Raw genomic sequence first — 24,361 nt, forward strand, 5'->3', positions numbered from 1 at the left:
ACGAGGGCCAAAACGATGGCAGCTGGACAGTTTTGTTATCCTTTGTTGACCATCGTACTTTACATGGACAGGGATACTACTTGCAATTCCTTTATGTCAGGTTAAGCTTATACCAGATGTTTACATTCACATGTCTCTCTTTTACCTTACGAATGGGTTTCATCTAGATAAAACTCAATATATGTGTGCATATTGAATGCATATATGTGTGTGTGTGAGGCTCTCAGCAGGTAAATCTGTCTTGGAGAATGCGTTGAGGCTCCATCCACTTGTCTGATTGTGTAATCCCTGCAGGTTGCATAATGTGAAGCTGCATCAAATGAAACTCTTTGATCAATGAAGCCTTTCTTATAAAAATGCAATTCTCCTTTTCAGGACCCATACCTCTTTGAGCCCAACTGTCAGATGAAGGTGGATGAATATGGCTTCTTCATCTCGTGGAAGAGTGAGGGAAAGGTACGATCTCCCCCTTATCCGTCTTTTGAAATGTAATTCTTCATGTCAGGAGATACTCCAAAGACTCGGACCTCTATCACAAAGCCTCTTATGGTATGTTTCAAGAAATACTCAACCTTCCTGAAGTATACCCCCACTTTGGTTCCTTAAAAAAGAAACAGTGGAAAAAGCATGGAGCAGCTTGTGAAGTGCAGAGCGTTATGGCTTTCACTTATTCAGTACATTGTATGACTTAGATTTTACAGAAATAAACAGTGAATTCTTACATTTAATACAAGCATGTGTTTCTTAATGTTACACAGTCCTATATATCCACTGACAAACAAGCATTTATATTGTACTCAATACTGTCATGATAGGATACTGATACATTATTTCTTTGTAAGAATAAAAACAACATTGTATTTTATTTTGACAGGTGAGCATAAGAAGAAAACACAATCACTTAACTCCTCCATTACACTGTTGCTCACCTGCATTGCCTTTCTATATGTAGGATACTGTAGTATACACAATTTGATCAACCAGGCAAGAAAGGCCACAACAGATTTTTGGGAGATGTTTATAAATTTCTTAATGCAAGTCAAAACTCAGATGCTACATACACTAAACCAGCACATAGGTCGCGTTGCAACAGAATCAGTTCAAGTGAAACCTGAATGTTGCAACAGTTACACTCTAACAATACTACCTCCCATGCTTCGCTATGCTGATGCTTTGTCTGTACTCATGAAGATTCACATCATCAAGCTGAATGCTTTGTGGCTCCAGCTGACAGCAGCCCAACCTGTGGTCTGATTTTAGACCCCAGCCAACTTTACTCTGTATTTTTTTTTAACTAATACTTTTTTCCCTCCAGTTTGGGTAAAAGAAAATTAGCATTTACACTGTCTGTTGGATTACTATCAAAAACAGTAATGCCTGTAAAATCCCCCAGCTGGTGGCAGTAACAATCGACATTACTACATCAACTAGCAATGTGGATGGTATTGCTTCAGGAAGACCTGGTGCACTTCACAGAAAAAATTAAATCATGATGGAAAATAATTAGAACTAACAAAAAATATATATATTTCTTACTATGAATTAAGCAAATAGGAATATGTTTGGTAATCCTGAAACATTTAGTCCAAATTAATGTCAGGCAGTAAAAAAAAGAGGCTTTGTCTCTTTTTTTATTCTTACATTTTATTATTATTATTATTATTATTATTATTATTATTATTATTATTATTATTATTATTATTATTATTATCTGGTTTTAAATGTATCCTTCCAACTTTCTCAGCTTTCTTTAACCTTCCAACCCTACGTGTCTCCCACAGGAGGGCCAGGTTCTTGAATGTTGTCTTATCAACAGCATTCGTGTCGGTGCGGTCCCTAAGGTAAGACTTTTTTGGAAAGACAATCTTCTCACTTCTGCTTTCACTAAAATTTACACTCCCATCCCACAACACAGGCTTGTTTTCTCACTCTGGCACTCCTGTTAAAAAAAAAAAAAAAAAACAGGGGAGACTGTTTTGTCAGGAACATTATTCATGCCTAAAATTAGCCAAAGCTCCAGTGGCAAAATTTAGCAACATATAATGCGTGACCCGAGAATCCCGATTGACTTCCCAGCGACAGCTTTGTCTAACAAATAGCAGCCTTACGAATGGCACCAGCACAACGTACACATGAAATATTTACCACCTCAATATTTATACAACCCTGGTCAAATTCAGCTGCAGGTTTTGAAGCTGTTTCTTTTTTTTTCCCCAGGGGGGTTTCTTTGACCCACAGAGGAAAAATAAATAATGCTTCCTCTCTGATAATAAGCTGTCACAGAACCTTTGGGTTAAGGAGTTCACTGTGCTGGATCAACAGCTCACAGGTAGAAGACGTTCTGTCTCTGTCAGGGGGAAAAAAAAAACATCCTTATCCTATAATAAGGAAGTGATCCTGAAGTAGCAGAGACAGACTGACCAGGAATCTGTTCTTTTCATTGCATCTGGCAACCCATCAGTGAGCCGTTTCCGCACAGATTCAAACCTCTAGGGTCTCTCTGTATAATAAATATTGATAGCATTTGATGCACTATTGACAGTGACTCATTATAATCTAATATTTGACTCAATGCCAACTGTATTAAATATGAAAGCTGTAATTAGATCTCCCCCCTGTGGGTAGGGTAAATGTTAGGGGTTCCTGCGCCATATGTATTTATATAAAATCGCGTCACACAGCCAAAAGTCTTCAAGTGCTGTACACATAGGAAATAATGTGTTTCTTGTTCCAATGTTGAGCTGTTTGTTTGGTCCAACTGCTAATATGTGTGTGTGAGGACACGTATGCAGATGCTGCAGCTTGATAGCAGCTCCTCATGTTTGTTCAAACGCCGCCTGCTGTTTTGTAAGTGGCAGGAAGGCGATAGCAGGGCTTCTCCTCAAAGGATGACACAGCTGTTCCAAATAATTCAATGAGGAAGAGAAGATGGACGAGATAGCCGAGATAGAGTTTAAAGCTGCAACGCCTGTTGCTGTTAATTCGATCATACAACAAATGCACCTTAGTTTCTCCTGCGGTGACAAAGCTGATGTCTGATTAAAACCATGAGGGGGAGAAGTGGTGCTGTGATTTTCCTGATTCATGTGTAGAGTTTTGGCTCCTCTGGAAGGATATGCAGTGCCAGTCAGCAGTTTACATGCACTCATCATTTGGCATGTTTAATGACACAGTTGAGCGGTTTAATTTTTCAGGGTTGAACTATTATGCTCCAAATACTTCAGTGAATTTTTAAAACGGAATTTGATGGCAGTGTTTTGGATTTTATGCAGAAATGAATTTGTTGTCTGGCTTAGACCTGTCTTTTAAGAATAGCCCATAGACGTTTGACAGGGTTGATGTCAAAACAAGTCCACAAACTCAGTGTTACCCATTGCAAAAACAGTTTTGGTGTTTGAACTCATTGTCCTGATGAAACACCCCCTGTGTTCCTATTTCAACAATCTAGCTGTTGATTTGATGGGACGGTGAGAACTTTGAAGGGCCCTCCCATTATTATTGCATCCACTGCAATGCACCATTTCCACTGCCATGAAAACAGCAAGTCGTTGTGAAGCTGCCACCACCATGCTTGACGGTTTTTACAGCATTCTTTGGATGGAAACCTGAGTCTGATGCCTCCTGACATACTTCTGCTACTTTCCAATTTTGTTCAGATTGAATTTTGGCCTGTTCCTGGATTTTTCCTACATGTTCATCACAGTGAGACAGCTTGGGTCAGGTTGTTGAAACCTGGACATAGCTGAGTGTTTCCAACAGGTTGATGATAGCCCGAACTATGCAATCTTCTAACATTAAGTTTCACAATTTAACCCAACTTCACTAGTATTGAGAATTCACTGCCTGGCCAAAAAAAAAAAAGTCACCACATGGATTTACCTAAGCAAATAGGTACAAGCCTCCCTTTGGATGATTACTGCATGGGCGATTATGTTTCAGCTGGCAATAACATTTAACCCCAACTGGTGCAATGAGTTGCTTCTCATTTCTTAAACAACCATGTCGAACGGCACATCCTGTGGTCAGGGAAAAGATGGCAGCCTGTTTCAGAAAGGTCAAATCATTGGCATGCATCAAGCAGATTGCACAAACTACCAAAAGTTCAACGCATTATTAAAAACTGGAATGATAGCGGGGACCCATCGTCTTCGAGGAAAAAATGTGGCCGGAAGTGATGCTCCCATCATGCCTAGTGCCTACAGTACAAGCCTGTGGGGGCAGTGCTATGATCTGGGGTTGCTGCAAAAGTTCAGGTCTTGGTTTGGCAACAGTATGAGCTCAAAAAATGAGGTCCGCTGACTACCTGAATATCCTGAACTAGGTTATTCCATCAATGGATGTTTTTTCTTCCCTGATGGCACGGGGATATTCCAAGATGACAATCCCAGGATTCATGGGGCTTGAATTTTGAAAGAGTGGTTCAGGGAGCATGAGACATCACTTTCACACATGGACTGGCCACCACAGAGTCCAGACCTTAACTCCATTGAAAATCTTTGGGATGTGTTGTGGAAGGCTTTGTGCAGCAGGCAGACTCTACCATCATCAATGCAAGATCTTGGTGCAATATTAAAACAATGCCACAGGGAATGCGTGTCGTAATGAAAGCTGAAGGCGGTCCGATGAAATATCAGAGTGTTTGGCCCTTTTTTTCGTGTTTTTTTTTTTTTTTTTTTGGTGGCGACTTTTTTATTTTTGCTCAGGCAGTGTAAATGGACTTTATAAAAGCAGATCTGGACCAACAAGTTAAAATTAACTCTATCAAGCGCGGTTTCCCTTTACCATGTAATATTTATCCAAAAAATGGTAGGGATGTATGAATATACTTATAGTTATAATTTTGAACCTGTGATAATTAAGAGACAATTATGCCTAAAATGCAAACTCGTGTACCCATTTCTAAGGTTTAAAACTCTTTGATGTGGTACAGGGTTTTATCAACATCACTAATCTAAAAAATGATGGGTTAAAGTTATCATTAAAAGACCGCAATTAGTAAGACATTTATGCCGATTATGATGAGTGTATGTAAACGTCTGACTTTGTCATAAAATCTGAAGGGACTTTGTTCATCTCTATCCTCATTTAAACCAATTTAAGGTAACCAACATAGTACCTATGGATGATGTAAAAATGTTATCTATATATGTTCCACTTAAATGTACTGCATTCACGCGTACCTTTTAGTCATAATTTATTAGGATTTTAGAATGTCTAAATAACACATTGAAATATTTGTTAAGCTTGTCTCTTTCTTCTTTTTGTAAGGCATTTAACATTGCTTACCCTCGATCATCAAACCCAGTGCTCAGTTGGATGATCTTGCCTTATTTTCCCAGGACCCAAAGATCTTGTCCTCTTTCGAGGCCATTGGAAAGACGGAGGCAGACTTGGAGGGATGCATCATCTGCATCTGCAGTGGCACTGATCTGGTGAACCTCAGCTTCATGTTCATGGTGGCAGAGAGCTCCGACACAGCCAGGGTAAATGCAGCCATGCGCCTCTGCAGTTCTGGTTTCCAGGGAGGCATGTCTGACTGCGGGGTTGTTAACACTGTTGAGCCACAATTTGATAATCTGCACAACACAACACACCTATGGAAAATACACAAAGGAAGGAAGATTTCATGGTAGAGCAGTTAAAAATATTACATTACATGAATGATGGCAATAGATGAGTGAGACAGGGAAGATTTTAATCCTATTTCAGACATTAATAACTATACAGTAGTTGGTATCTCCACTGATCTGTATCCCATGGCACTTCTGCTTAGCGATGCACAAAGCCAGAGTTCTCTTAGGGTCACAACGCATGTCGCCATAAAAACATCCTAAAGGCTTTTCAGCAGCTGGAGTGTAAGCAAAATTAATTCAATAATATGCTGTATATAAAGGCTAGAATAACACCCACACAGAGCAACTATTTCATTAAGAATGAAAGGAAAGCGAATGCAGGATGATGCATATGCCCCCTCCTACATACGGCCTTGAGTCATTGTGGGAAACGGACACATTAGAGTGAGTTGTTTTCTCTGTCTATCCTCTTCTGTATCTTGTTGAGACAATGCTGCGCTTCTGCTTTTAGATGTATTAGCTTTTTGTCTTCGACTTCAGATGTTGAAATTAAGGTTTTAGAACAGCATTGGACCCATGGCAGCCTGTTAAATGAGCCCCAGTCATGTGATGTCTGTGTAATTGTATTACATTTGTTTGAACGATTCTGTATATTGTAATAATAATAATAATAATAATAATAATAATAATAATAATAATAATTATTATTATTATTATTATTATTATTATTATTATTATTGTTAGTTAAACCTGTAAGTAGTTTTTGCGTCGTGACATCTGTTTCCATTGTAGGGCGTAATTGTTCTGTGGACATTTTAAAAGAAAACAAACATAACGTAGGTGACTTTGGACCCTATTATACAGGAATAATCAGGAAAGCTACTAAAATCTGACTTTACTTTCATTTTTAGAAGAAATGCACTTATCAGGCTGATACCGATTTTTGAGGTCTGGCATACCAAATCTTTGACATTAGATTTTTTGTTCCTGCAGCGCAGAAAAGAGAAAAATATGATGTAGGTTTCTTGATAATACAAGTGATTTTAAATCCACTACAAAAATATTAAAGGATGCATTACAGCATATGTCCTAAACATTCAATAATGTGAGAAAAGATGTGTGACATTACATGATGCGTTTATAGAACAAAATCATCAAGACACTTTCTCCCAACACAATGCTATAAGGACAAGCTTTAGTATGTTTTGTATGGAGGTTATTGTCTGTAGGGGGCAGCAGTGTGTAATTTTTAATGCTTTGACTTGGCTGTTTGCAGAAATGGATAGAAGGATTGAGGTCGGTGATCCACAACTTCAAGGCCAACAACGTGTGTCCGATGACATGCCTCAAGAAACAGTGAGTGTATTTATGCTGTTTTCTCAGCCTACAAATACTGGGAAAACACAGTAAACTTTTTTAAAGGAGCGATAAGCGATATTATTTTTACCACTAGGCAAGGCTTGACCACAGTCTGTTGACCAAAACAAAATCATGTGTTTCAAGTCACGCTTTTCTCTACCTCCACTCCAGCTGCAAGCAGGCACCCATCTTTCCTCACTTTGTCACCTGTTGCTTCATATGCACATATTTACAATGCAAAAAAAAAAAAAAAACATTACTAGAATAAACACCAGAGCTTTAACCAGAGGAGACTGTAATGTTCAGCGGCGTAGGACCAAATTTGGCCAAATGGTTGCATCCATCAGAGGAGCACAGTTATGGAACACACTGCCAGCCCATGTTAGGGGCTGTGTAACCTACAAACATTTTAAATTCTCCTTGAAAGATTGGTTGAAAACTAACTAGACATGTGTTCACAGGTAAATTGATCTGTTTCCATGGGCCTGTTAACCGAATTTTATTGTGATTTTATGTTATTGGCATCTTATCTGTTTGTGTCCACTCTGTTCTCTCCTGTAGTGTCTTGTTTAATGTTCACTGTTCTTACCTGCCTTAGAACAGCGGATGCAAACTAGCTGTTTTGCTAATTCTGGCATATTTACATTGATGCTTTATGCTGACATGTTGATGAATGTGCATTGTCCTAATTCAAATAAATAAATAAAATAAAAATAAATAAAAAATAAATACACAGCAAAACAGCATCCCATTTTGGAGGAACATGTCTAGTTAAGAAGAAAGCACCTCATAACTTCATAATGTTTTGATCCACTGGTCGTGCCCTCCTCTATCTTGTGCCTACACAACACTGCTCTGGCAGTGGCATTCTGTGGGTGGGAGGGGCTACGCCCTGAGTGGCAGCTGTTCACATGCACATGCGCTCATGTACATGCACCCACGGCCCGCCCAGTTATGTAAACAAGAGACTCGAGAACAGCACAGAGAGATGGTGTGCAACCTCATACCATAGCCCATCTAAAAAGATAACTTTAGTTCTTCACAAAACAGTTTTTTTATTCTGTCCATATAAAAACAATCAAATGTCGCTTATTGCTCCTTTAAACTAGTGTTAACGGGGATTTTTACCAACCTGCAAGGTCTGTCCACAATGGCTTGCTTTTGTCTTCTCATTTACACCCATGACCTCTGTATAACCTTTAATATTTCTTTGATTTGTTTTTGTGTGTGTGCGTGTTTTAATTTGCTTTTTTAGTTGGATGAGGACGTGTTTCCTGACCAACGTAAACGGGAAGATTCCTGTTAGAGGGTAAGATCACATTTTATACATTTCTTAACATGTTTTACAGTGCTTTGCAAAATAATTTTTATACACATTTTACCTATTTTTACAGGTTACAGCTTTGAAGTTTTATTTGGGATTTTTATGTGATAGACCAACACAAAGCAAAAGAAATTGAAAGTTGAAGGAAAGTTATTGACTTTTTTTCAAATTTCATCACCCTCTTGTTTCCTTTTTAGTATTACAAGAACATTTGCATCAGGGAAGACAGAGAAGGGGATCTTTCAGGCTCTGAAGGATCTGGGTCTCCCCAGTGGGAAGGTAAAAATGAGAGCCAGCCACTTTCATCTAATCACCTATTGTGCATTGAATCTTTTGAAGTTTATGCCGTTTCTAAAAAAAATCTCTGCAGAATGATGAGATTGAGCACTCAGACTTCACCTTTGACATTTTCTACGCGCTGACCCAGAAGATCTGCCCTCGCACGGATATAGAGGAGCTCTTTAAGAAAATGTAAGCTTTCCTGTTTCAAACCTGTCTGCATGCTTGTTTGTGTAACTGCTGTTCTCCCCGGTTTTTAAAATAAGCAAAATGACTGAAAAAATATATTTTTGTTTTTTTTAAATAGCACCTTGTTATTTTGTTCCAGTAATATGCTCTGTAAAATAAAAGTAAAAAACAGTATATATTGGTAATGAATTGGATAGATGTTTCTGCTCCTGCTACACTAACTACTCCTGGACAGCCTAACCTGCTTTCAGTTCAGCACTTAATTAGGACCAATATAACAACAACATTCAAACAAAAAGAGAGAAGTTTACCAAATTTGGACTAAAAGTGTAACACAAAAAAACATTCTGGTTTTAACCGACTGTGTGAATGAGTGTGTGGATGCCTGTATCAAGAATTATAACAATATTTTTTCTCTTCCAATAATTCCTTTGCAGCAATGGGAGCAAAACAGATTATTTAACTGTAGACCAGTTAGTCAGCTTTCTGAATGAAGTAAGCTGTTTATCATTCATTAACTTCTCTATGTATTTGGCTTCAGCCAGCCCCTCTCTGCAGCCCCTCCCCCTCCTTCTCCTCCCTTCCAGCTGTGGGTAGAAGTTGCCCTCCGATACGTCGGCCATAATTGAAAGCCAATTGGACAACATTCAGTTAGCCTGAAGGGGCAACTTCCACCAGCTACCGTACTCTGCATGGCCCCTCTCATCCCATTCCCTTAGCGAGGTTTGCCTCCCATTGTCTGATTGGTGTTGTCATGACAACATGTGGAGAGAGGTTTCCATCCTGTTGCATCCAGCTTGGTTCATCTCGCTTCCTGCTGTGTGTCTGTGTTTTGCGGCTGTCCTCCTCGTTGTGGCTGAATACCTGCTCATTGCATCTGCTGTCCGGTCATTTCTGTGCTGCTTCATGGACTCGGCTGAATTAATTCCACACTTTGTGCTACAAGAATGTGCTCTGTCACTGTAATGTTTTGTTAGAGTTGCTTTCAACCCTTCCAGCACATGTGATTGCCTTGTTTTGAAGCATAATTTTAACATTGCACTTTTTTTGTGTATTTGGAGTGATTTATTTTGACTTAAGATCTAAATGCCACCTTGTTGAAGACATGCCATTAAACCCAGTTATTGCAACTAGACTAATAAAGACTGCGTTTCTGAAATTAGAATCAAAATTTCTCTACCCTTTTCTACCATTCGCAGAGATTTAATCCTAAATGTTAACATTCTACCGAATTTTACTACAGTTTTGACAAGCATGGTAGTTTAAAGGTTTGTCAAGAAGCGTTTACATTAGATCTGATTCGTTTTGGGAGGATCTGTACATAATGTACAAGAGATGTTCACCTTTGCTTGTGTGTCGCTCTGCAGAACCAACGGGACCCGAGGTTAAATGAGATTCTGTTTCCATTTTACGACCCCAAAAGAGCCATGCAGATCATCGAGAAATACGAAAGGGACGAGGAGCTGAAGAAGAAAGGTAAACAAAAGAATGGGAACAGAAAGCAGAGATCTGTTTGCCTCTGCTGCCATCTGCTTGTGTAACCTTGAAGGTACAAAACGCCGGACCAGCTAGGCCAGATGACTGGAATTGGTATTTGCGGAAATTAAACCTGTGATTTTCTATAATTATGAGAACAGTTAAACAGTAAAGCAATGCACACTGCAGGAAACAAAGTGATTTGCATTAGTTAAACCTAAACACAGCAATATGCATGTCTTCTTGGTGTAGTCACATGCAGATCTGACATTTGCTTTTGAATAACATAAGCCTGAAACTTTTTTTTAGGGGAATTCTTTATGAAGGCAAATAACAGGATGATCTTCTACCCAAGACATTATTAAATCAAGGAATACAAAAAATCAGCATGGTTCAACTTGATAACAAGATGTGTTTTAAATAGAGATGAACTAATCAGATTTTTGCTGATTTCTGATTCATGCCCTCCTTCTTCAGACCGCATGTCAAGTGGCGGTTTCTGTCATCCTCGAGGTGTACCAAGACATGGTTCAGCCTTTTGCTCATTACTTTAACAGTAATCATGTAACAGTATATGTGCTAGCCATCTGTGCAGGAGTGTTCATCAATTATTTGGAACGAAAGCAGAGACGCCAATATGTTAAAAGAGCCTAATTATAAAGTCGACAATTCAAATTATCTTTTGCATTTAATGTCAGTAATTAGCAAGGTTAGCATGACTAGTGCTACTTAAACAGCCGTCTCCGTGTGCATTCCTTAGAGAATGTACCTTAACTTTCTAAAAGACTGCCAACATTTCCAAATCTGGTATGCTCCATAACTGAGAGGTTGAAAGCTCAAAAGAGTAAAACAGCAACTTTGCTGAACTCCGTTCAGCTTTCCTGTTATCTGCTGTTCTGCTCTCCTGTAGCCTTAATGAACCCCAGACCTGTCTCAACAGGTTAATGTTCTTCACTCAACCACAGCATATATACAGAATAAACTGGAGATTAGATTTTAAGTGATTCTGACTGCTGGTCACTGATCTGGACCAAACAAGAAGACAATTATCCAACCACCAGATGAATCTCCTGTGCGCCTCTAAATCTTTACTTTTAATTACAAGCAGTTTATTTGTTTCTGTTTCTTTTACTGCTTTAAATCTTGTCATCAGTAATTCGGTGCAGATCATGATGTGGCACATTTTTTTTGTTCTCACCAAATGCCATCTCCATCTCGTCTTCCTTCTCCAGGCCAGATGTCGAGCGACGGTTTCTGTCGGTACCTAATGTCAGATGAAAATGCTCCGGTGTTCCTGGACAGACTAGAGCTGTACCAAGACATGGATCAGCCTTTGGCTCATTACTTTATCAGCTCCTCCCACAATACATACCTGACAGGAAGGCAGTTTGGAGGGAAGTCATCAGTGGAAATGTACCGCCAAGTCCTGCTGTCTGGATGCAGGTATTGTACAGTGGCAGGGTCTTTTAGTATATTGAATAGGAATGTCCTGATTTGTCGCCCTCAATAACTAGCAGAGTTGTTTAAGAACAAGCATTTACTGATACTCAATCTGTCCCAGTACAATACTACGTAAATCAATTTCATTTAAATATTCATGATGGATAAGTTTATTTCTGCTTCTGCTGCCCTCCCCTGTGGGGTACCTCAGGGCATCTTTCTTGGTCCTATTCTTTTTTCTATTTGTTACCACTTGGTACTCTTTTTAGAAAGCATTGTGTGTCATTTCATATTTTTACTGATGGTAATAATAGGGTCTGTTTTCCTTTAAAACATATTGACATCAAGGGATGGATGGCACTTAATTTTCTTAATTTAAGTAACAAAAAAAAAGGTTGTTGCTTAGGTTGTGCTTTTTAAATCTAATGGCAGCAGCATCTCTTTCTTTTACCTTTCCTCTTTGGCGCTGCATAAAAAAATCCAACATGACTAATTTAGGTGGAAAAATTGACCCCTTGAAATAAAACGTCACACTGCGTGGTCTACATTATTATTGTGATTATCGCTGATGTTCTGGATGGTATTTTTCTCAAGAGATATGTTTCCCCGTCCGGAGTTCTACAGGACATTCTCACATCTCTAAACATTTATCTGAGTTGACAAAATTTTAATGTGTCTTATTTTTTAATGGCTCCGCGTACCGTTGGAATACTTCAGTGAGATTTCCGTTTGTTTACTATTTAGATGTGTGGAGCTGGACTGCTGGGATGGCAAAGGGGAGGACCAGGAACCCATCATTACTCATGGCAAGGCCATGTGCACAGACATCCTGTTCAAGGTGAACACTCACAGCAGTACAGTACTTGGTGATATATTCAGGAGTCAGGACCGTATTTTTAGTTTTGTCCACAGATGGATTCTTCTGCTTTTCGTACCCGATATGGAACAAGAGTAGGAAAAAACATGCTTTAACAAATGCTGTTATTTTAAACCAGTGGTTTAATAAATAGGTTTGCTACATTTGCATTCTGTTCATCAATTTATTACACCCTCCAGTTGGTTTAGGGACCAAACTTGGACATCCACTTTTGTCACATGCATAACAAGACGAATGAGAGTTTTTTTTTTTTTTATTATTTACATTTAGAAAGATTACTGTGTCTTTATACATTTTTGTAAAACTCAGATGGGGATGTCATGTTTTTTTTAAAGGGGACATAACAAGCAAAATCCACTTTTTCAGCCCTTAAATACATTTTATCTTGTGCTTGGGGCCACTGGAAGTACTAAGAATTAAGAAGTACTTTTTGGGTTAGATTTTTCAAACCGTTCAGATTTTTCTGTTTTCTGTTACGTTTTCTTCAAAGTTACGTCAAAGCTCTTTTTGCGGACCGTCTAAATAAGGTAATAGGCGTCCCACCATTTTCCCTCCATGTTTAGTTGTCGCTTGGATTTTGTAGTCCAAACTCAAGGATGCTGAAGCCATCAGCGGATAAGTCTAAATGTTCGGTTGTTGGGTGTATTAACACACACATGTCCCTCCTCTGAACCCCATTATTATTTGGGAATAAAAAGTTTCTATTGCACTACATGATAGTATTTTGGCCATTAAACTACAAAAATGGCGAAGGAGGTGAAGTGGAACGCTGAGGGAGATGGTGGGGTGCGAAGGGCCGCTTCAAAACAGCATGAAAAAGACACGGTAATGTCTGATGGGTTAAAAGAGGGGTCTATTGAGCTTCACTGACGAAGAATTCAGACCAAAGCATTTCAGTTTTTACATAGACCACAGGTGAAGGATCTGAATTTGAAAAGGAAGGATTTAAAAGCATGATAATCGCCCTTTAAAGTTTAATTCACACACATATTTGAGTTGAATAAAAATCAAAAGAAATCAACCAAAATATCAAGGAAACAAATTGTGGCGTCACCCTTTTTTGGTTTATCCATGCGTACAATTTCCAAATGCCTAAAGGTACAATTTACATCTGTTCAACCTATGATATGCAAGCATAAACACATGGAAAACATGTCCAGCCTTCATACCATTCTGAAAAGTAAAAAAACAGCACATGCAGATAATTTTAGCTGTCCAAACTAACCTAGCACAGGAAATTTTTGGTCTGACTTAATTTCAAACAGAGAAAAACGTAGCCTTCTTATACAGTCTGTGAAAACATCTGGTTTGAACTAAACATCATACAAGTAATGTCAAACCACTCTAACCTTAAAAAGATTTTTGGAAATTACAATTTAGCTCAGAGATATCTTTCTAGAGTGCAAAAAAGCAGAACGGAAGAGACGCAAGGCCTGGTTGTACATACAGAAACGAGAAGTACTTTTACCTGTCTTGGTGTTATGTATTATGTGTCTGCCCCCTTCTGTTCATACTGTGAAAGTGCATATCCTAACTCCTTTGCTGCTGTCTTTCCTCTTTGTTTCTGCCCCCCCAGGATGTCATCCAAGCGATCAGGGAGACGGCATTTGTCACATCAGATTATCCGGTTATTTTGTCCTTTGAAAACCATTGCAGGTACGTGTTCAATCAACAACACTGCAAAAAGGGAACTGAAAGTAGGTAAAATCATCTTGAAATTAGTGTCTTTGACATTGATTTGAGCTGGTAAATCAGACTATTTGCCAACCAAATAAATTTTCTGCAGTTAAAATAAGAATAATTAATCTCCATCATCTCATTTCAAGTGCAGGATGTCTAATTATCTTATTTTAAGGGTAGAAATTCTCATTCCATTGGCAAATAGTCTTATTTAGCTGCTCAAATCAAGTAAGAATATACACATTTTAAGAAACTTTTGCTTACTTTTAGTTCCCTTTTTGCAGTGAAGAACCTAAATGTACATGTACCTGACACATTCACTGTCACATACATATCACTGTTCAGTTTGTTCAATCTTTTTCATCTTTTTTTGTTTCATTTTAGTAAACTACAGCAGTATAAGATGGCCAAGTACTGTGAGGAGACCTTTGGAGACCTCCTTCTCAGACAGCCTCTGGAGAACTACCCGGTAAGGTGTCTTTCTCCCTCTGATTGAAATTGCTCCTCACGTATAACAAGCAGTTCATAGTCATGGAAATGGATTTGTCCAACGTCTCTGTCTGCTTTTGTTCAGATGGATGCCGGGCACCCCTTACCCTCTCCAAATGACCTGAAGAGAAAAATCCTCATCAAGAATAAACGATTAAAACCAGAAGTTGAGCAAAGTACGCACACAGCCGAAGACATGTTTGAATTTCTCTGAGTCATCCATAACTTTATGTGTAGAGACCGTGAGCTTGAATGTTTCTGTTTGTGAATGTGTAACACAGGGCAGCTTGAGGCTTTAAAAAAGCACATGGAGGCGGGCGAGACCAACACTCCGGCCATCATAATGGGAGAGGAGAATGAGGACGAAGCAGAGAATGGTCAGCAACGTTAAACTTCAACCTTGGTTTTAAATAACATGGTCACTTGTACTTGTATATTACATGCAGCAGGAGTTGATTGTGGCCTGATAGATTATATCACACACAGTTGTGATCGTCCTGGCCTTGAATGTCATATTCATTTTGGACTTTTAATGATGTATTTGAGTAGTTGTTGTTTCAGGGTGGCATGACGACTGAACGATTAACAGCTGTGATGAATCTTTAAAGCAAGAATTAGGTGCACAAATTGGTTCTGACGCAGACCGGGATTTAACCGTCGTCTATAATTGGTGTTACCCTTGAGGGCTGGAGTCTTCTATTAAAAAAAAAACTATTTTGATGTCCATTTGGGCTCAACTGTTGGGCTTTGATGTGAGATGAAGTTGGGGGATTATGAGGTAGCCCGTCATTATTCTATATACTCTGTACAATGCATCAAATCTGCCCCATAGCATCGTACTTCTCCACCATGCTTGAAATTTGGTGCAGTATTCTTGGGTTTAAAAATATTAGCTATTCTAAAAGCCACATGAACTTTGGAAGTCTGTAGCGACTGACTGCAGAAAGGCGCCGACCACTGGGCACTATGAGCCTCAGCATCTGCTGCTCCTGCTCCATCAGTCTATGTGGCCGACCACTTCGCTTCCACTTTGTTACATTACCGCTGACATTTGACTGGGGAATATTTAGGAGTGGGAACATATCGCAAGTGGACTTGTAGCATCCTATCAAGGAACCTCACTGGAGTTCACTGAGCTCCTGAGATCGACCCAATCTTTCACAAACGTTTGTAGAACCAGTCTGCAGCGTAGGTGCCTGATGTTTATACATATTTGGCCCTGGAAGTTACTAGAAAACTTGATTTAGATTTTTTTGGGTAGGTGAGCAAACACTTTTTCCAATATAGTTTATATTTGAGGCTGTGTATATAGTTGTTTTGATTCTATGTAGAATAAACTCCAGTGTAGTTCTAATTGGACTTGTTTTTTTGTATATGTATTCAACCCCAAAAACAGAGCGGTTCAAATGAAGAATTTCATGCCCCTGTTAATTGGACGTATGCTTCTGACCACCACTGTAATTCAAAAGCTGACAAACTGATTTTGTGGGAAAACAAGAGCTCCCTTCAACTAGTTTGTTTATTTTAAAAAAAAAATTGTTAAAATGCCTTTTTGTGTAAATATATGTAAATATAAGTTTAAATAAAAAGTAAAATGTAGGTTTTATTCTATGTTAATGTGTGTAGGGGAAAAAGAGGCTGAGGATAAGGATTTGAATTCAGAGGCTCCCAACAGTGTGTCAGAAGCCACCAGTGAAAAAGAGACAAACAGTGTTTCGCAGAGTAACGCCCTCAGCTCTGGAAAAGAGGAAGAGCGCAGCAACAGCATCAAAAAGGTATGTCTGCGTTCTGAGGATGGAGCCGTAAGGAAGAGATTTACGAACAAAAGCTCTTTATTGATTCTAATCTTCAGAGAATGCACGCACAGGTTTTCAGATCTACCTCTGCAGCTTACAGTGAGATGGAACAAAAATGTTACAGAATATAAAAAATGTTTTATGCTGAAACATTTTTATGGTTTCACTCCTTAGGATTTTTTTTTTTTTTTTGTATAACATGCATGTTCTGCTGGAGAATCTTGCTAATAACAGCAGATTAAAGGAATAATGCATATTCATGGAACGAAAAAGTATTTAGATGAGTTATTTTACTTTTGTTGTTCACCTGAAATTTTTAGTTTTTTTATTGTACTATTTATGCTATAGAATCTGAGTATTGACAATAATCATATTTATTTTTAGTTTTTGTTAATGTAATCTATTAAAAGGATAATTGTTTCTAAAAAGACACTCTATTTATTGATTTGTTTTTATTTTGCACATATCAAAATTTCACAAATCAATATTTAAAGGCACAAATTGGCAGTTTGAAGCAAAATTGTCTGATTTTTTAATTTATCATATTTGCTTATATTTTAGAAAAAAAATAAGTTGTTGACTCATATTGATTTCAAAAGACAACAATTGTCAACTAACTTACTTTGACTTGTCACTACAGCCCCACTGTTTAGTGATACTCTTGTGGAGATGGCAGTGATAGTGGGTCGTATGTTTTATACACTTTTAAAAAGGCTGGAAATTGTGAACAATCCCTCACTGTTTTCATATATCTATCTGTTTTTTTCCTGCTATTTTATATCAAAGACAGCAAGTCTCACTGTCCTGTTACTCCACTTTACCTTCTCAGTTCTGCAGTTCATGGATTTTTTTTTTCTTTTTAAATAAAGCTTGTGGGGTTTCTGTGCAGTCGTAACTAATGGCAGGAAGGAAATCGCCACAGTTATAACCGCGTTATAAAAATAATAGCTTATGCAGACAGTACCCTGAACATGTCATTAAAATGTACCGTGTGATTCCTGCCTCTGTAATACTCAGTTTTAGTTCAGGTAAATGTTACTTGTTTCTAAAGCAGGGTTGTGCTGTTTTAGAAACTAAATTACAGCTCAGACTACACAAAAAGGGCAATCAAACAATTGATGATTCTGAATCTTCTCTCCGGTGCCATTACACAGTAACACATGGTAAATGATTACGGAAAAACTCAGACCACATCTAGCAGAAAAGTGACTGCAAATGAAGCTGACAATTATTTTAATTGTCTGAGTTGAGCCACCATTGTAGGAATTACAGGGCTACTCATGATTGGACTCTTTTTAAGGTACCTGATGACGAGGTAACAGAGATCTCTGAAGCAACAGACGCCACAGATATCTCTGAAGCATCTGACCAGGACAATAACAAGAAGGCAAGTGCCTGCCAATGTTTCTCCTTACTATAAGAAGGACATTTTCTTCCGTTGAAGGTATTTATATATAAGTAATATGTCACTATTCCTCTTCCCTGTGCAGGGTGGGGAGGTGCCAGAGGACTCTGAGGAGGCTCTAATAGCTCAATATAAATATGAGTCAGCCACCACAAACATTCATCCGTATCTCTCAGCCATGGTCAACTATGCTCAGCCGGTTAAATTTCAGGGTTTTGATGTTGCAGAAGGTGAGGGTCATTACATTTTATTTTTCTTATACAGATTATTTGATGTCTATTTTTAGTCACTAAATGCAGTGGTGTGGTCCTGTTTCTTGTGTTTCAGAGAGGAATATCCACCACAACATGTCATCTTTTAATGAGTCGGTTGGCCTGGGCTATCTGAAGACCAATGCCATCGAGTTTGTCAAGTATCCTTTGAGCCTGCCTGAGATTATCGCTCATTTAGATTAATATGTAAAAACACATTGTGATGTTATGATCAGCACAACTGAGGACTCCTGCATTAGCTAAATAAGTGGAGGCCACATACATTTTTGTGGAACAATACAAAACTCAAATTACTTGTGAAACAATAAAATAATTTCTTTAATTTCTTATTGTGAAAGGAAAAGAAATCAGGACTTCTGATGGGGTCAGTGAATTGCGTGGCGGTGGCTCTCGGTCCAGTGGCTGGGATCAAGCGTCTGACCGACTCGCAGCAGACCACAGAGCACAGGCTGCAGTTTCAAATGCCGTTTTTCTTCAAGGCAGTGGAAGGGCACCCGCTTTGTTGATGTAATCAAAGGCCTCGTCTCTTCCTGGGGATTATGTTGTTCTTTCAGATTTTTCTCTGCAGAGCTTAGACAGCCAGGCTAGCAAGCTAGCTAGCAGGCGGCTAGTATTATTTATCTAGTGTCAATGGGTGCACAAACAGCAGACCGTACTTATTTTGTATCCAGGATGCCGTCGAAGATGCGCTCTGTTACTTGAAAAGCGAGATCACATAGCCCTATGCCATTAAAGGGATTCCAGCTGTTAAACTCCTCCCTCCTGGGAGCTGTGCATGGGGACGGTTCAAAACTGTGGTTAGCCCAGTTTGTTTTGTTGTGTGCGTAGTTCAGTCCTTTTTGTTCCTCTCATGGCTGGGCCCAACATGATTTTCAGTCATGTTTGTTTTTTGTATTTCTCAAAGAACAACTTGTCGCCTCACAAGCTTTGTGTGATTCATAATTGTGTCGATTGGTCAACGGATCATTTGCATTTTCTCTCACTCCTCAGTGGGTCTGCTTGACTCAGGATGTTCACTCTAAAAATAGCCCTACAGTCTGGTTGATAAAGACAGACATGCACATTTGCTCAATCATACCCCCCCCCCCTCCCACACACACACACACACACACACACACACACATACACACATATACAAACATTCACATGTGCAGAAACACAAATGTTCTCTCTCTTATTTTTATCCCTTTTGAAATTTTCCTGAGCATCAGTGCAGCTACAACAAGCGTCAGATGAGCCGTATCTACCCCAAAGGAGGCAGGGTGGACTCCAGTAATTACATGCCTCAGATCTTCTGGAACGCAGGCTGCCAGATGGTCTCCCTCAACTTCCAGACCCCAGGTACCACAGCATGCAACATGGGACTGCTGACCCCTCACACACACGCATGCACATACAGTATCTCACCAAAGTGAGTACACCTCTCACACGTTGATATTTATTGCTCCTACCTTCGATATAAGCTTTACGTTAATCAGGGTTTTCAGTGCCTTTCTCAGATCTTTTCTGACTTTGTTTTATTACAACCTCAAATTTACATCAGTTTTTGTGATTGGGCAGAACATCATTGTGAAATGGAAAGAAAATGACACGTAATTTTCAGACCTTACATGAAAGAAAAAAATGTAGCATGCATATGGATATAAGACCACTTTACTATGAGACCTGTAAATAAAATCCAGTGCAGCCAATGGGATGCAGAGTTCAGGTAATTAATCAAAACAGCCCCTCTCGTTGTAATTTATTTTAATTGTATCTCAGTATAATGTCGCTGAGCTCTGTAGACCTCAGAGGGTTGTTGGAGAGTGTCAGCAAACAAGCAACATGATGAAGATCAAGGAACACAGGAAACAAGCCTGTTATACAATTGTTGAGAAGTTTAAAGCAGTGTTATGTCAACAAAAAAAGATATTCTATAATATGAATTACATCTGTCAGCTGAAAATAGAGTATCAAAAAACTGCAAATCTAGAAAGACACGGCCATCCGCCTGGAAGGCCAGGTTGGGCAAAGTGAATCGTTAGGTTGGAGAATGTGTTGGCAGGACAACTATTATTGATCTGGTCTTTATGGAAGAGTAGTGAGAAAACCATCGTCTTCATGTAACCTTAAGGAGCGCTGTTTGACTCTTAGTGGTAGCAGTATCATGCTGTGGGGATGCTCACAGGAACACAGAAACTAATCAGAGTTGATGTGAATACGGATGAAATACAGGGCAAAAGAAAAAAAAAGAGTGGCATTTAGATGCCACATTTAGAAGACGTAAAGCTGGGGTGGAGGTTAATCTTCCTGTAGGTCATCGATTCTTGAACTTAGGGCTCTAGAAACAAATGTTGGATGTATTATATGTAAAAAAAAAAAAAAAAAAAAAAAAAAAAAAATATCATTTTCCTACAACTTTACAATCACACACTAATCTATGCCAATCTACCACGTAAAATCCCCCACATTTAAAGTTTGTACTTGCAATACGAGCAAAAATGGAAACATTCAAGGTGTATGAATGGTTTGGCACAGCTCTGGATAGCAAGCTTTTCATTTCCTTAAAAAAAAATTTTCCAGGTTAGATGCATGCACATTCATTTCCTCGCTTCTTACTGTCAAGTTTACATCCCAAGCCGAAAAGTACTGCAGGGCAGGCAGCATTCAAGCCTCTTATGTAAATATTAACACAAACAGCCTGCTGAAGCTTTATGCACATGGGTTGCTCGTCTCCACTGTGGCTCCGGTTTGAATTTCAAGCATCTGACTGCAGGTCTCTTGTAAGACTTTTAACATTTTTAAACTGTGCACAAACACCTATATACTGTGAGTTATGCCTGTTGGAAAAGCAGCTGCTGCTCTGTGTCTGGAAGCCAGAGCAGCTTGACCATATGGTCTGCTGTATGCGGGGCATGTGCAGAGCTGGAGGCCTTTTACACGAGCGGCCGAGCTCCTGGAGGCAGATTATTTACGGGCAAAATAGCAAAGATGTCTCCCTGTTTAACGGCCAATAACACAAAACATTTGCAGATACCTTGATTTATTGGTTGCACGTTATGTTGCTTTCACATACGTTCAGCTTTGCTCTGGGTTTAATATAAAATTATTGTTTAAACGTCTCTGTTTCTCTCCTTCAGACCTGGCCATGCAGTTGAACCAAGGGAAGTTTGAGTACAACGGCTGTTGCGGGTGAGAGCAGCCTCTCCATCCCCCCCCCCCCCTTTTTTTCTAAGGCTCATCAATTACAACTTGTCACATCTCATTACTTATTGCCAGTAGCTACTATCTGCCCCTGAGAGCCAATAAGTGCTTTGAAAAAGGACGCTTCTTTTCACCCGTCTCTGCCTTCATTTACATCTTCCTCTTCCCGCTGCCATCTCCATTCCTGGACTAATGCTGTCCCTAAGGGGAGGGATTTTACGGCTAATTCTAGGAATCATCTGTGAAGAGAGCAGGGCATTTGCAGACAACTTGTCATTATTAATATTTTTTTATGAGGAGTATCTTCCAATGATGGAGGGTTTTTTTTATACATTAGAGAAATTTGCAGAAATGCATGGAAACATTTTTGATTTACACATATCAGTATTGAGTTGAGTTTAACCCCAGAGGGATTTGTTTGTGCGTTCACCGTTCCTATATAATAGTCTCCTGTGCTTCAGGTACCTGCTGAAGCCAGACTTCATGCGTCGCTCAGACAGGACGTTTGACCCTTTCTCAGAGACGCCGGTGGATGGCGTCATTGCGGCAACCTGCAGCGTTCAGGTTGGCTCTTAGGAATACTGCTGGCTTTCATTACTGCAACAAGCATAGCAGCACGCATAGGATTTTTTTTTTTACCTTCACTAACATTTGTTTAATGTCTAGTAAAATCCGTATTAAATTGTGTTGTTTTTTTTTTTTTTGTCTGCCAAATTGCAGGTGTTTTCCGGACAGTTTCTGTCTGACAAAAAAATCGGCACATATGTTGAGGTTGACATGTACGGGTTGCCGACGGATACCATCCGGAAAGAGTTTCGCACGCGCATGGTGATGAACAACGGACTGAATCCAGCCTACAACGAAGAGCCCTTTGTTTTCAGGAAGGTAGGGAGCAAGAAATGATGGGGAAGCATTAAGATACTTTTGATGTAAAAATGATTTGGACGCAAATGCATTGGGCCTGTGCTGCTTATAGAAAGCATTGAAAAAAAATATTCACACCCCTGGAATTTTGTAGGACATTCAAGGCTCATCCATATTTTTTTTTGCCAAACTTTAATACTTTTCCAAACTCAAAGTATTTGTTTAAATAAAATCCAAACGTTCACACCAAAAGTGCTGCCAGACCTAATGGATCACTCCTCCAAATTATTGAATTCAGATGTTCACCCGTAGCTTTTCCACAGCTACGGGTGCCTAAAATCCAGCACCCTAGGCATGGAGAGGGGCTCTGCAAACAAATGTGAAAGAACTGGTGGATCTCAGGTTCAGTAACTGCGGTACCCAGTAAGGGTCCCACCTGTGCAGCAAGTCATGAAATTCTCTCAGCACTAAATTCTCCAGTGAATGTTTAGCGATATCATAGCAAACTGGAAGCAGCTGGAAAGGCCACACAAAGTCACACGGAGGGGTCAGCGGACGCTGAGGTCACTAAGAGACGAGAGTGTAGAGAGCCTCGTAGAATATGAGTTTCCACGGCCAAGCAGCTGCACCCAAGCCTTCGCTGATCATTTGCAAAGCGTCGGATGCGGGGATGTCAAGCACACTGCCGCTGGACCATAGAGCAAGTCGGGATGTGTTCTCTGGAGGGATGAATAATGCCGCTCTGTCTGGAAGTCCAATGGATGCGTCTGGCTTTAGCGGTTGTGAGAAGAGCGCCACTTGCCTGACCGCATTGTGTGAAGTGTAGAATTTGGTGCAGGAAGGGATTTATGCTGTGGGGACATTTTTCAAGAGTTGGGCTCAACCCCTTAGTTTCAGGAAAAGGAGCTCGTAATACTACAGCATACCATGATGTTTCATAATTGTACAATGGAAGGAAAGGGCTCATGGTTTTAAAAGTTTTTTGTAAATAAGCTTCTGAAAACCCTGACATGAGTATTATTTGGGTTGTCATCACGTCGTCGCCTTTTTCTCAAGCCTTTTTGCATGCTTCAACACCCTTTTTCTCCTCTAGTACCCTGTATTTAGCTACATCCATATTCACATCAGCTGTTGAAGAAAAGCATCCCCTTTAGATTTTTACCTGGGCCAAAAAGTTCCCTTTCCGTCTCATCTTAAAGTAACGTGGGCGGGTTTGAGTTGAACATAATTACAAACTATGTCATTAATAAGATGATGAATAAAACCGGACAAACCATTGTGACGACACTAGGAGCAAGAGAATAACTTTAACAGTGTGGCGCCAAATGTGAAGCGTACATTCCTTTGCGTCTTGGCACACGGACGCAAATGGAAATAAGGATAAAAAAATGTCACGTAGAAACAAAGGAAAGACAAAAAAATAATTACAGGTACGGAAGAGAATAAGGAAAATGAGAGATGTGAGACAGAAAGCCATTGAGTAATGTGTGGATAATAGTGCTGCTCTCAGCAGAATAAGAAGTCTCTCAGCCATGACTGTGACTCCAGCTTTCTAACACACACCATCCATCAAACCCTGCCGCAGTGCTGCTTTACTCTCTTCCCCTCACTCTCTCTCTCTTTCTCTCTCTCTCTCTCTCTCTCTCTCAAACACACACACTTGCAAACTGCTATCAAGGCGGCACATCATACCCAGAGCCGCTGTCAGGTTTCCCGTTTCACGTCCACGCTTACAGATACCTGCAGATGCTGCTGCACGTTCAGTGCTTACATGCTGCTGTCAGGATGACGCTGAGCAAACCGTACACCTCAGCAGTACCCGCACTCATGCTGCAACAATAGAAATGTAAGCATGTACACAGATGGTGCCTTTAAGCAGTCATCTCCAGCCTCGTCTCCTTCGTATTTCATTAACCTGCTCTTTATGTACAGGTGTCTCCCCACGCAGAACCAGATAACACTTATCCCCCCCCCCCCAATTCTTATTTCTAAAGACGGAAAGTGCACTGATCACAAGCGCCAGCGCCTCTGAATGCATCCTAACTGTGGAGGCGATGGCCTCGTCGGTGGCGCGCCTGGATGCATCTATCTCCTGATAGTGTGCCTCCAGTTTCATCCTTAACTTCTTTCAAAATACCTTTGAGCTTTAACTTAG

General features: G+C 39.7%; 1 protein-coding gene across 1 annotated transcript in view; it reads left to right on the plus strand.

Annotated features, from left to right (window-relative positions):
• Positions 1 to 24,361, plus strand: part of LOC105929089 (1-phosphatidylinositol 4,5-bisphosphate phosphodiesterase beta-4) — an 82,979-nt gene that overhangs the window by 49,837 nt on the left and 8,781 nt on the right. Inside the window, exons 4-26 of the mRNA XM_021318599.2 lie at positions 376 to 456; positions 1,782 to 1,841; positions 5,340 to 5,483; positions 6,850 to 6,929; positions 8,188 to 8,241; positions 8,454 to 8,535; positions 8,627 to 8,727; positions 9,162 to 9,219; positions 10,092 to 10,200; positions 11,433 to 11,643; positions 12,385 to 12,478; positions 14,094 to 14,173; positions 14,582 to 14,666; positions 14,772 to 14,862; positions 14,968 to 15,063; positions 16,313 to 16,461; positions 17,783 to 17,869; positions 17,973 to 18,117; positions 18,215 to 18,299; positions 19,376 to 19,500; positions 21,279 to 21,330; positions 21,804 to 21,906; positions 22,063 to 22,227. Of these exons, the coding sequence (XP_021174274.2) occupies positions 376 to 456; positions 1,782 to 1,841; positions 5,340 to 5,483; positions 6,850 to 6,929; positions 8,188 to 8,241; positions 8,454 to 8,535; positions 8,627 to 8,727; positions 9,162 to 9,219; positions 10,092 to 10,200; positions 11,433 to 11,643; positions 12,385 to 12,478; positions 14,094 to 14,173; positions 14,582 to 14,666; positions 14,772 to 14,862; positions 14,968 to 15,063; positions 16,313 to 16,461; positions 17,783 to 17,869; positions 17,973 to 18,117; positions 18,215 to 18,299; positions 19,376 to 19,500; positions 21,279 to 21,330; positions 21,804 to 21,906; positions 22,063 to 22,227 (2,337 nt within the window). The remainder of the gene's footprint in view (positions 1 to 375; positions 457 to 1,781; positions 1,842 to 5,339; positions 5,484 to 6,849; positions 6,930 to 8,187; positions 8,242 to 8,453; positions 8,536 to 8,626; positions 8,728 to 9,161; positions 9,220 to 10,091; positions 10,201 to 11,432; positions 11,644 to 12,384; positions 12,479 to 14,093; positions 14,174 to 14,581; positions 14,667 to 14,771; positions 14,863 to 14,967; positions 15,064 to 16,312; positions 16,462 to 17,782; positions 17,870 to 17,972; positions 18,118 to 18,214; positions 18,300 to 19,375; positions 19,501 to 21,278; positions 21,331 to 21,803; positions 21,907 to 22,062; positions 22,228 to 24,361) is intronic.

The sequence above is a fragment of the Fundulus heteroclitus genome, unplaced genomic scaffold, assembly GCF_011125445.2.
Source record: "Fundulus heteroclitus isolate FHET01 unplaced genomic scaffold, MU-UCD_Fhet_4.1 scaffold_76, whole genome shotgun sequence".
In the NCBI taxonomy this organism is placed as follows: Eukaryota; Metazoa; Chordata; class Actinopteri; order Cyprinodontiformes; family Fundulidae; genus Fundulus; species Fundulus heteroclitus.